At 34.5% G+C, this 13341-nt stretch overlaps 1 protein-coding gene across 5 annotated transcripts in view; it reads left to right on the forward strand.

Moving 5' to 3' along the window:
- Positions 1 to 13341, forward strand: part of LOC121730369 — a 39604-nt gene that overhangs the window by 18325 nt on the left and 7938 nt on the right. For 4 of the 5 annotated variants that reach the window (XM_042119385.1, XM_042119383.1, XM_042119384.1 and 1 more), the window contains one exon: positions 8252 to 8321. In XM_042119385.1, coding sequence (XP_041975319.1) covers positions 8274 to 8321 — 48 coding nt within the window. In that variant the 5' untranslated portion in view covers positions 8252 to 8273. Of the gene's footprint in view, positions 1 to 8174; positions 8322 to 13341 lie in introns of those variants that run through there. The other variant, XM_042119382.1, reaches the window with a different exon arrangement.

The raw sequence follows: 13341 nt of genomic DNA on the forward strand, positions 1-13341 counted from the left end.
TTATTGCCATGCCGTATAGAAATAGTTGTAATGTTTCGGCACTAAATGTATTCTGTTGACGTAAATAGACAGCCACTGTTGTTCGTAAATAGTAATAAGAAAAGAAAGAAAACTAAAATCTACACCCCTTGGAAAGTATTTCTGCCGGCGCCCATGGACGTATTCGAAATTTAAACGTTTTAACTTGTAAGTTAGGATTATTACATTATTTTTTAATGTTTTATTTGTTTACTAAATCTATCCTCCATTTCATTTTATTCCACTTCTTTTTCATTTCATTGTTGTTTCAACACTTTGTAAAGTCTTTCAAACAGATCGTGACTAAAATAAGTTTAAAGATATTTTTCTAGTTTCTACGTTTTGGAACGTAGCAGAGCCATGCTTCGGCACGAATGGGCTGGCTAGACCGGAGAAATACCACGGGCTCACAGATAACCGGCGTGAAATAGCGCTTGCGCTGTGTTTCGCCGAGTGAGTGAGTTTACCGGAGGCCCAATTCTCTACCCTTCCCTTACCTATTCTCTACCTTACCTCCCCTACCTTGTAATCCTATTCTCTCTTAAAAGACCGGCAACGCACCTGTAGCTCTTCTGATGTTGCGTGTGTCGAAAGTAACAGTTTAGTAGAACATTTGAAATAATAGGTTTGTGTTCGGCATAGAAACCTAATAAATGTAACTATAAAAAAGTGATTTTGCGCTGAAGTTCTCTAACCGGTAGTAGCTTGCAGCTCTTCTGATGCTGCGAGTGTCCATGGGCGACGGAAGTTGCTTTCCATCAGGTGATCCGTTTGCTCGTTTGCCCCCTTATTTCATAAAAAAACAGGTTAGGTTAGGTTAGTTTTGCTTATTTTTTCTGGTTTGCATTAATTTCTATACGCTAGTGATCACGACTGTACAATTAAACCAGATGACGTCACAACTTACAACACATCGGTTTTCGAAAACTCACTTTCTAAGTCGGAACTGTCAATTAGAATAAAAATTTGGAGAATTGTTGTTCGCTAATTAAGAAAAACTTTCAGCTCGTTACAATGTAATTACAAGTCGCGGCTCGCAGCGGTAATCAGAGCCGAAAGTGACTCGCCAATCATTTACCATTACCTGCGCCCACGCATACGAACCTAAACGTATGCCCTTTTCCTCTTCAGAAAAAAAACAGCTAAAAAGCTGGAAATCTATGGTTGCTATGCAAAAGGGCATACTTTTGTCCTTAAAGATTAAAGGCTAGGATAGGTTTAATAAATCATAATATTACTTTTTCAGTTCTATTATTATTTTATAGGCATATCATAGGATATTAAGACGTGAGTAAGTGTCTAAACACATTATGTCTCGAACGCCGCTGAATTGGCGCCGAAAAAAAAAACATTACCGCCGAATCGCTGCCGAACTTACGCTCGACCGAAGTTCGGCTGTACGCTATAACACGACGGCATAATATAATTTCGGCATGGTGTGTCATCGGTAATTTAAAATACATTGCAGGTGTAATCTTGCCGAACTTCAGCGGCGTATCTTCGGCATGGCGTGTTTAGATACTAACTGCCGCACTCAGATTGGAACATTAATTACTTAAATGTAATTAATTCAAATTTTTGACATAAGCTCCATACATTATCTGTCAAACTCTTCATTAAATTGAAGGTTAATCATAACTTAATGTCTTTGAGTAGGTGCGGCGGTTAGACTACATAGAAATATACGCTGCAATTATGGTGTTACTTCTTTTGAATCGTTCTATAATATGAATGGAATATCGATTAGGAATTAAAACTAAAAAGTTTTGTTCAAAGCTTGGGAGTAACCTTGTGATAGTTTTGTATTTTTGTTTTGGGAAGCGACTATCCAAGGTAGGTAATATAAAGACTTTAAAACTTTGCACAGCCTTATCCATTGTATAAATATTTTAATTTGTAAGGGGCTTACAACGTCGACTTGTTTCACTAACGCTGCATTGGTCAGCACATTGCCGCTTATGCCGCAGTTATCATAAAAGAAACCATTCTCGTTTCTCCATGACTTAACATAATATTCGGATGTTGCACACGATACACTTTCAAAATAAATTAAGCACAATCGAATCGGAAACTTGTGAATAGCTTACCCTGTATAGTTAGTTAAGAGTTAAGAGGATACACCAGGGGCTAGAGAAATGAAAAAAAAGTACGTGTAATATCTATAGCTGTCTCCCTTACCTCAAGCCTGTAACGCAGAACGCGATAGAGACAACTGCAGAAAATAAACGATCCGTTGTCCCCTGATTCCTTCTCCAAAACTTAACCGATTTTAGTACTTTTTTCATTAAAGATTAAAGAAAGGCTTGAGCTGTTTTCCTATGTTTTATTTATTATAAAACATAGGAACACAGCTCAAGCTTACAGGTCTTTTTTGTATAATCTAGCCAAATCTGTTTTCTGGATGTTTGAACACAGCGGAAAATCTGGCCATTTTTTTTTTTGGGTTTTTGAACGTTCATATCTTATTTAATAATTAAATTATGAAAAAAAATTAAAACATAGGGACATTGTATTAGTGGCCGTAGATATTTAGGGAAAAAATTATAACTCTACTAGTATTATCCAGGGAGGAAACAGGGGACAACGTTTTTATGGAAAAAAGAGCGGTGTGGACTCCTCTTAAGACCTGTGACCCTAGTTAGAGCATACCCTTTAGAGATGAATTACATAATGTAATATTGATTGAAATTTAAATTACTTAAAAAATTTAAAAGCTATTTATACGGATGAGATTTGTATTCCTAAAATTTAATTTTCTTTTTGTCAATAAACTCAGTATTGATAGTAAGGTTTTAAATAAATAATAAATAAATAAATAAATAAATAAAATATCTTTTTATTCAAAATGGGTATCATGATACACTTTTTGAAAGTCGAACGAAGAAACTACGTTGCCTACCACCGGTTCGGGAACTACCCCGCCGAGAAGAACCGGCGTAAGAAACTCGCACGGGGCCATCTTTTGCAAAAAAAAATGGAAAATTACAATGTTATGGCTTACAGCTATGTAACAAAATTAAAAGAAAAGTAACCTGCATGGAGCCACCCTATTCCCAAGGTGTGCTGTCCTCGAAGAAATCATTGACTTTATAATACGCTTTAGCACACAAACGTTCTTTAACTGCTTTTTTAAATTTGTTTAAAGGTAGATTTTGAACATTTTCTGGGATTTTATTGTATAGGCGTATACATTACACGTATACATTTAAATTTCTAATATCCACTCTATATTATTTTTGTATTAGCTGACCCGATAGGCGTTGTCCTGTCTTAACGATGATTATTTAATTCGAATTGGTATAATTAAGAAAAATAGATTAGAATTAATCATCAGCCAAATTTCATCAAAATAGATTAAATAGTTTAGTCGAAAATCATAAAAGTTTATTGTGCCGGAACCGTACATTGTCCGGGACAAAAAATATTCCTTGTCTTTTCCCGAGACTCAAAGTATCTCCATACCAAACATTAAATAGATTAAATAGTTTAGGCGAAAATCATAAAAGTTTATTGTGCGGGAACCGTACATTTTCCGAGACAAAAAGTATCCCTTGTCCTTTCCCGAGACTCAAAGTATCTCCATACCAAAATTCATCAAAATCGATTGAATAGTTTACGCGTAAATCAAAAAAGTATATTGTGCAGTAACCGTACATTTTTCCGGGATAAAATGTATCCTATGTCCTTCCCCGGGACTCAAAGTATCTCGATACCAAATTTCAGCAAAATCGGTCCAGCCGTTTACGCGTGATGCCGTGAGCAAGGGATATTTGGATTCATTTTTATTTATATAGAATATAGATAGATTGCAATGCACTTGACAAACGCTTTACTTCAATTCGTCATCATATCTCTTTATAATTACTATTCTTTGTCTTTACATTTAATGAAAATATATAAGACAGTAATGAGCGAACGAATTTCCTCATAATTTACTTTTATTTTACATTTAATGAGATTAACTTTCCAATTACACAACATATGTACTTTCTATCGGTGCTAATATTTCGTTGCTTCTATAATAATTATGGTATAATATCTGTTTCATGCCATCTAGAATTTGTAAGTGATGATTCATTGGAATGTTTGAATGCGATAGTACACACAAAATAAGTTTTTCAGAGATCAAATTAATATTTTACAAAAAGTTTATGCATACGAATAGCGCTAAGGGCCTTAAAATATAATTACAGTACGACGATCTTTGAACTTAGTTTCTCCCACTTAAAACTGTCTTAATTAGGTCTAAATAAAAATATTAAAGCAAATTGTAACAGTTATTGCAGTGTCAATAAAATGTAAAACCGATCTACAAAATGAGTAGACGCAAAACTGCTTTCACTGATTGCCGGTTAATACGGGCTGTTAAATAATACGACTGGCCCACTTGCCGGCCACTAATCAGTATTTTGACAGAACAATAATAGACGTTTATTCAGAGAGACAGTCGAGCTTCGGGCTACAACCGGTTTGGTCAAAAACGACAGGCCGTTTCGGTCACCGGGACGTCACCGACATAATTCAAATAAGATGCCACTTTATGACCTAGGCTCTACGATTAATAAAAACTAAGGGTCTTATCACACTGGTGATTAGCGAGCGATTTGAAAGCGACGCGACTGCGCAGCGCCTTCGGCGTTTTGAACACTCAGCAGCAAAATGGATTCTGACGTCACTCCCTAGACCCGTGTAGACCAGTGTACAAAATGATGTCCACGTCACGCAATCACGGCGTGTGCGCTGCGCAGTCGCATCGCTTTCAAATCGCTCGCTAATCGCCAGTGTGATAAAACACTAAGGAAGAGTAACTGTGTCAAAAATTCGTTCCGCGAGTCTACAAAATGAGACCCGAATACAGTATACTTTATGCATGTATGTCACTTCTATAAATAAGTACACAAAATTGTGTTAATCGATGCACAATTTTGTGTATTTATAGAAGTGACAATTATTGTCAACGGCTTTATTTCGTAAAGAGTATTAGTGTTTCGTAGCTATTGTCTTATTGTAGTGTGCGAAAAGGAACCAAATTCAAAACGGTTGAGTATAGGAGTTAAGTTTTCTTAGTTTTGTTTATACGTAGGCTAAGCTATAGGTTTCATTTCGCCCTTCGCCACTACAAAGAAGCGGTATCATGGGTCGCTAGACCAATGTCGGTAGAAAATGAAACCTATATAAACCTAGGACATAAAGTGGCATTTTAATATTTGTCGGTGACGTCCAGTTGACGGCGGCGCGGCGGTGGACAAACGGCCCGAAACATCATTTAAACTAGAGCTTTTGTTTGCCAAATAAACGGCTTTTAAACGCTCGCCAACTTAGTTCGCAAAAAACTAACAATCGCCATTGAATTTAATAGAGACGTCCGAGAGGTGTACAATTCGCAATAGTTAGGTACAGTTTGCCAAATAGCCAATTATGTTTTTGTGTGTTGGCATGCGTTATTCTAATGACTACTTCTATATTTTAAAGTTTATAGAGCAGCAGGAAAGAGTGTAATCTGTGATGAGACATATTTGGAGTATGAGGTTAAGTTTTTGTGCAGGTTAAATTTAATGTTTCGGTAAAATCGTTTTCGTAGAGGCTTGCTACGCCGTAGCAGATAATTATACCTTTTCGTAAATATATCAATAACTAGCTTTTGCCCGCAGCTTCGCTCGCGTTAAGAAGTATTATTGTTAATTAGGTATCAAAGTCCGATCGGTTTAAAATTGACATAGTTTCATACAAACTTTCATCCCCTATTTTACCCCCTTGGGGGTAGAATTCATCAAAATTATTTCTTAGCGGATGCCTACGTCATAACATCTATCTGCATGACAAATTTCAGCCCGATCCGTCCAGTGGTATTTCCAGTGGTCTTTGGCATTATCCATTTTTTTTAAAAACGATAAAACTAAATCCGGAACAATTAATAAGACTGAACTCTGCTACTGTCAAGCTTAAAGGTAAAGTTACGTAAAGTTCGTTTTGCAGAGACGCATCCTTTTCGAATCCTTTTGCAAAATGTTCACAACCGATCAAATTTTCTTAAGTGTAATCACATCAAATTATTTATAATAAAAAACTTTCATAATCACTAACAAGCCCTATCCAGAGGAAACGAAGCGTGAACGAGTAAGCGGAAACCGCAACAGACCTGTAGTGAGAGCTGATCTATTTGAGATGGAAAATGTGTTCGGTTACATTTATCTGTAGGGCCCAATCATATTAGGACAAACAGTGAAAGCTGAACTTGCATCCATTGCAAGTTAAAACGTGTACGAAATTAGTACGATTTAAATTACAGTGACGTGCTTCAGCAGTAATTAAAGTTATATTTATGTGGGCAATGGGATGTTAAAATATGTAATTAACTGTTTTATAGGTATGTACACAATACTCAGCAGTTTGCATTATAAGCCTATTTAACATCGGCAATCATAAATTCAAATCATTTATTTCGGGCATCAGAGGCCCATATAACAAATACCTTAAAACTAATATACAAATTTTATATATATTCTTAAAAACTAAAATAAAATCCTTTGTGGTGAGAGTCCCGATGCATCATCTAGCGACCTTCGAGAAGGAGGAGTTCTGGCCGATTGGAATCGTCTACAGGAGGTTCCGAGGACGACTTCCGAACACGTCGCGCCCCACGTCGCAGACAATACGTGCTTAGTGTTAGTGTTAGATTTAGTATAATTGTATGTATGTTAGCCTATAAGGTATTTATAATATGGGCCAAGATGCCTGAGTTAAATAAAAAAATAAAATAAATATTTTTTTGATTGTCAATGACGTGGCATTGACAATCAAAAAAATATTTTTTTTATTTTTTTTTGACCGACATACATAGGATATAATAAATTCAATTTCAAATGCCAGCGTTTAAAGACCAAATAATTAGTTTAAGCTATTTTAGAATTTCTAAAATTAACTAAAATTATCCAATTTGTAATTTCTTGCTCCTAAAAATAAATTACTTTCTTCACTAATTATTATTGATAATGCCTAAAACCTAACATGATACCACCCAATCAAGTTTACTTATTTGGAATTTCGGAAAAGTATTTTGGGCGTGTTATAAATTAAGACAATTTTATAAAATTAGCCAAAATTATAAAAATAATACTTCGAGGAATGAGAGAAACTTGCTATTAGTTTTCACCGCGGAAAATTATAAACTAGTGAGTTGATGGCCGGAACTCCTATCCTATAAAAAGTATCCTGTCCTTAAAGTATCTCCATACAAAATTTTATCAAAATCGGTTCAGAGGTTTCAGACAGACGAACACGCATTCAGATATAATATTAGTATGGATATCAATATCGATTAGTACAATTTTATGGGAGTTACCTACTTGACGTAGCCGGAGGGCTCGTCAGATTGATGTAGAAATTAAAATATCGACGTGTAGCGATATCTAGCGACCGACGAGATGTGACTTTCTACCGCCTCTCGTCTGGGGTGAAATCTGCCATGCCACGAACATCGCGCGCGGGAATGTACGTGAAAAACTCCATATTCAAATGTAAACACTTCATTTGGAATTATCGAGATGAAGGTGCGAAATTGCTTATATTTTTTTTCTTTTTAAATCACATAATTATTATGACAAAGATAAATTATCTAAGAGTCGTTATACGTTACTTTATCTCGGTACTAGTAAAAAAAGTCGATCGTACGTAAAATGAAGTCGAGAATATATTCATATTATTTATCAATTCTCAATATTCATTTACTAAAACAAAACTACATATAAAGCTTTATTTCCCGATATTTTCTTAAGTACTACATGGACATAATGAAAATAAAGTGCCTCCACAATTTACTGTTCGCGTTTAAAGATTTATGTTTCGACGTAAACACTGAACAAATGGTCAATCCATTCACCCGTCGCGAGTTTAGAAATTTCACACTTTCTACGCTACCTTCTCGGTTACTCCTCTAATATACGATTACGAAGGACACTAGATATATAAATAAGAGCTAACGCGACCTTGCGAAGGCCGAGTTTCCTCTCGGCGCAACGGGAGCGCGTCAGCGGGAGCCGGTGCAGTTCCGGCGGGTGTCGGTCAGTGGGCCACGCGGAGAGGGGGGGCTGGCCCACGTGGGGGCAGCGAGTGGGGAGTGGGGACCGCCGCAGCCCCAGTGTGAGCGTGTCCCCGCAGCGATGCGTGCTGCGCTGACCGTGTAGCGCCGCGAGCGCTCGTACCCAGTGACTGACATGTGTCGCGTTGTTCGCAGGCCTGCTGACTGGACCGGTACTATGAGGAGGACCAGGCTGCTGCTGCTGCTCGTCACGCTCCTGATAAAGGTGAGGACCCTTCGATGGGCATATTTATAAATACATTACTTACATACATTGGTCATTTCGGTAACTTTCTCGGTTATAGATTATTTTAGTGAAAATAAAAATTTAAGTGATTTACATCGAATAGACAGTATTAGACACAACATCTATAGCAATTTAGCTATGGAACCGTAAATTTTAATAGACTTCATATTTAATAATTTAAATTTTCAAATATTTAAATTTAAAATTCTAACCCTAAAATTGTGTTCTTTTTTAATTACCTAAATAATATACTGTCAAAAGTCATAACTTAAAACTTAAATTGGTAGATAAAGCGAATACGAATAATTTTAATTAAACTTTAAATTTGTTGACTTACACTTGGAGCTTTTAAATTACATTCAATAAAATACGTGCGGATCTGAAACTATATCTCACTAACCACGGGACTACTAATTCCAATCAATAACCATTACCGGCCGCGGTCTCTCGGACTATCATATGGTATAGTATAGTATACCGTTGTGTACAGCTATGAGCTAGCCAGATAACCGTCAGTCTCCTTACCACACATCATTGTAGGATGAGAGCACACTGGACCACGAATCTCAGTAAATAATTATATTGTATTATCTATGACCACGAAAATTAAAAAAAATGTGTGTGAAGACAAGTGAAGAGTGATAAGACAAGTTTTATTACTCAGTTTTGGACGGAGAAAGCAATTTTATAAACAAGGAAAATCTTTTTTTAATTGAAAGATTTGCTTTTTAATTAAATTTGTATGGCGATATTTTTTTTATTTTTCTTAAGTTAAAATGTTACCTCACTTTGGTGATAAGACTTTGTCTTTTAACACATAATAAAATACTCTATTATCAGATACTAATAAAATAAAATACCCGTTTATAACACTTACACATATTTTAACGGTAAATTAATAAATATAATTAAAATAAAAGGAAAGCTTTCACAGATGTGATCTAGTGTGCACCAGCTTAACATTCATGCAGTTAATAATATCGGTTATTGGAGTGTGAACTGTTACGAGTATCTTATTAACAATACTGCGAAAAACATTACTACGAAAGATCGTAACGGAAAGCCCTAACAATAATAAAATATAATAATAAGGCTGTTATTGTTATGTATTATTATATTTTATTTAATTTTTATGATGATTTAACTTAAAAAGTTTATTAGTTACTTCAAGAAAACTTCTTGGACTTCGTTGAATATACTTTTTTTCGTTGCACGGTTCGTAGACGCCTACGTAATCGTAAAGATGTATTAGGCATTATTAAACATTTTTGAGAACTTTTTTTAGTAGTCTAAGCTATGTTCACACATTGTAGAGACATATTGAGGTAGGCTCCTTTAGGAGGAGGAATGATAATATTCGGTGTTAAATCTAAAGATTTAACACCCACCGAATATTATCATTTATAGTCCATATCATTTTAAAAGTTTTAGCTTAAGTTTTAATAGTGTAGTTAAAAATCTTAATAGCGATATCAATATGTTAAATTAACAAAAGAAGTCTGAATGAAAAAACCTATGAACTCTATGAAACTAATCACTTATTTAGTTATTACTAACAAATAAAATGATTAGTTTAACTTATTTATTAGTTTATTTATAGTTAAGGATATGCGCAAACTTTGAACATTATCAATACGTTTACCTGTATGTTATGTGGGCTAACGATGCGTTAACTATGCCGTTAGCGCGGCCTAACACTCTACATCACATCATCAAAGAATTGAAATTTAGCTCAATAAATTAATTGCTACTCCATAGATTTTCTATTTCGTGCAAATGTACAAAGATATTTATGGTATAAAATAAAATTTTGTAGTAGTTGTCAAGATTGTCAATATGTTTATTACATTTGTTTGTTTGTATATTGAAAATATCAACAAAGTCTGAAAAGACAGTTTCGTAAACTAAACAAGAAAACTTCAAAGTCGAAGTTATCGAGAGAAAATTATCAAAATATATTTAATCGACGGTTTACTGTAACCCAAAATGGTGCAAGTGGGCATAAACTTTACATAATATTTGAAATACATATATTTTGAAAATGAAAATGTTGAAATAGTTATTATAACAAAATAATAAATATATTCGTTTTAAACGTAAAACTTAGAAACAGCTGCTCACAATTATAAAGTAACACATACTTAACTTTAAGGTTAATACAACAACTATTAAATTAATACTTAATAGTGATTTTTAAGTTCCTCGAGATACCTAATATGACAAATTAAACTAAATAAAAATGCGTTTTAATGAATGACTAGACAACTTTCTTAATTAAGTACAAAATACGTAGCGTTTTCACTCGCATTTCAAACCGAATAGAAATCCAAAAATGCATGTCACATTTGCATAACGCTTGTAAAAGAAAATTACAGTTGTTACGTAAAGTCATTGAACTTACCCTAGCACTTTCACTGATACAATTCGCGTGCTGACGCAACTATTTGGTCGTTTCAGTTTCATTTGCGACCTTTCCGCCAGTCGTGACGCACAATGTTACGTTTGTGATTTCAATTGAATCATGAGAATTATATTTTTATAAAGTTGTAATATAATTTGTGAAATGTGCGAATTCGGATTTTAAGACTTTGAATAAAAAAGCTTTAAATTTTTGTAAAGTTAAATAAGTTATATTACAAACGTTTAAATGTGTCTTTGTAACCTTGTGAGTTGTGCATGAAGAATAAATAAAGTAGTAGCTATTTGACCGAGCTTTGCTAGGTACGAATACCTAGCAAAGCTCGGTCAAATGTCGTTTTATTCGTGTTTTATCGAAATAAAACACGAATAAAATGACATTTTCTAAAAATGATTCCTAGCTAGATCGATTTATCGCCCCCGAAAACCCCTATTTACTAAATTTCATGAAAATCGTTGGAGCCCATTCCGAGATTCCAATTATATATATACAAGAATTGCTCGTTTAAAGATATAAGATTACGCTTGCTCAAAGATTTATTTTTAAAATTCGGTCGTCTGAATTCTTGTTTAAAGGAAAGCTTTGAGTTTGACCATACATTAATATATTTATGACGAAAGTTTTATTACTACTTCAATGTTTTTTGGGTAGTTTCTTATAATTATATTTCTAAAATATATATTTTTTATGAGAATTAAGTACATTACTAACAGAATAACAAAGATAAAACACTTTTCTGTCTCCAAATAGCACGTGAAGTTATATTTATATGAACTATTCCTTATGCATTTCAAATGAAAAAAACAAAATGGCTGAAAAATCGAACATCATCGAAATACCCTGTAGTATATAACTTTCACTCTCAGGGAAAGTGCCGCGGCCCTTCGTGCGCGAAGTTCAAGTTCATGAGCCCGACGGCGATAACCTCCGTACGGAAAACGCGGGAAATACATGAATGAACGATCGGTTTGTTCATTCAAATGGCATTTGTGGCAATTATAGTTTAGAATTTGTTTATAGAAATTTATATTTTAAAGATATGAATATAGATTAGACATTCCGACATCCAAGGTAAAAGCATTTGTCGAGAAAATGGGGCCGGGATAGTTTGGGACTACTTTGAGGTTTCAAATCTATCTTCTATATATATATAAAACTCAAAGGTGACTGACTGACATGGTGATCTATCAACTTACCATTGGACCGATTGGGCTGAAATTTGGCATGCAGGTAGACGATAATATGACGTAGGCATCCGCTAAGAAAGGATTTTGATCAATCCTACCTCCAAGGGGTTAAAATAGGGTATGAAAGTTTCTATATAATAATACTTTTTAACGCGAGCGAAGCCGCGAGCAAAAGCTCGTATTATGATATAATTATTAAATACGTCGCTTTTTCTGGTACGCAGATTTTTTTCGCTTAAGGATTTTGATTTCATCAGTCAGATTATTTATAATTACGTCAGTGAAATTCTAAATAGGTACTCGCCAATCCTTGTTTTTCAATCATCTGTAATTTCCATAAAAAATCAGGCGACAAAATCACAGTAATTACTTAGATAGGTTACGTGATAGGGCCAAAAATAGGAGTTGCTGGAATTACACTTAACACTCATATCTTTTAGATACCTGTAGCACCTCCATCGTGGGTACCTATCGCAGACAATAGATTTTCAATTGTTATGCAGCAGCCGGCAGCCGGCTGCCGCTTGGGGATTGATGGGTTAAGTTAAGGCTGCCTTCCCAATTCACATTAAGTTGCGAGTGCTGCCGCGCGGCTCGCGACTTAATGTGAAGGCAGCCACAGGTCTAATTTCACCAACGACTGTTAAAGTTAACGCTCGAATCAGTATCATGTTACCTCTTTCGTTTTTCGTATGAATGAAAGAGAAGACATGACATTTTAACAAGCTGTTGACACTAGCAGACGTTGGTGAAAATTTTATTAATATACACTGTCAAAAACTTAGTGTATATTAATAAAATTATAAAATAAACATAAAATTCAGATTAACACGTATTATTAAAAATTGCATAATAGCTACATAAAACAGACATTTAAAGTTTTATAGTTAATCAATTATTCAAATGAAAGTGACGCATTTCATTTACAAAAGATAGTATTACATGCAATCTATTATGTAGATATAACTGTTCATTTAAGTTTTTATTTGCTTTTATAGAGTTACGTAAAACACAGTAAAACATGTAATAAAAGGAAATATGGCAATATTTATGCAAAAACTTTCTTCTCGGAATTTATTGCATATTTTTATGTTCTTTACGACTCATAAGGTCATTTCCTTAATTGATTAATATTAGTTGTATCGAGTAGCGCATATTATGGATGTTATAATATGATGTCGTATTATATACGGATTATGTATGCAGCTGTACAAGGCGAAATAGCTTTTACTGAAATATATAACTGCTTGTTAAATAATATCAATATGAGAACACCTTAGGCACACTAATTGCACTATTAATACAGTAAAGTTAATAGTGGAACAGTGCTATCTCTACAGGGTGTAACAAAAATAAGTGATAATACTTTAGGGTGTGTACGTGTTTCTTGTAG

The sequence above is a fragment of the Aricia agestis genome, chromosome 9 (assembly GCF_905147365.1).
Source record: "Aricia agestis chromosome 9, ilAriAges1.1, whole genome shotgun sequence".
Lineage (NCBI taxonomy): Eukaryota > Metazoa > Arthropoda > Insecta > Lepidoptera > Lycaenidae > Aricia > Aricia agestis.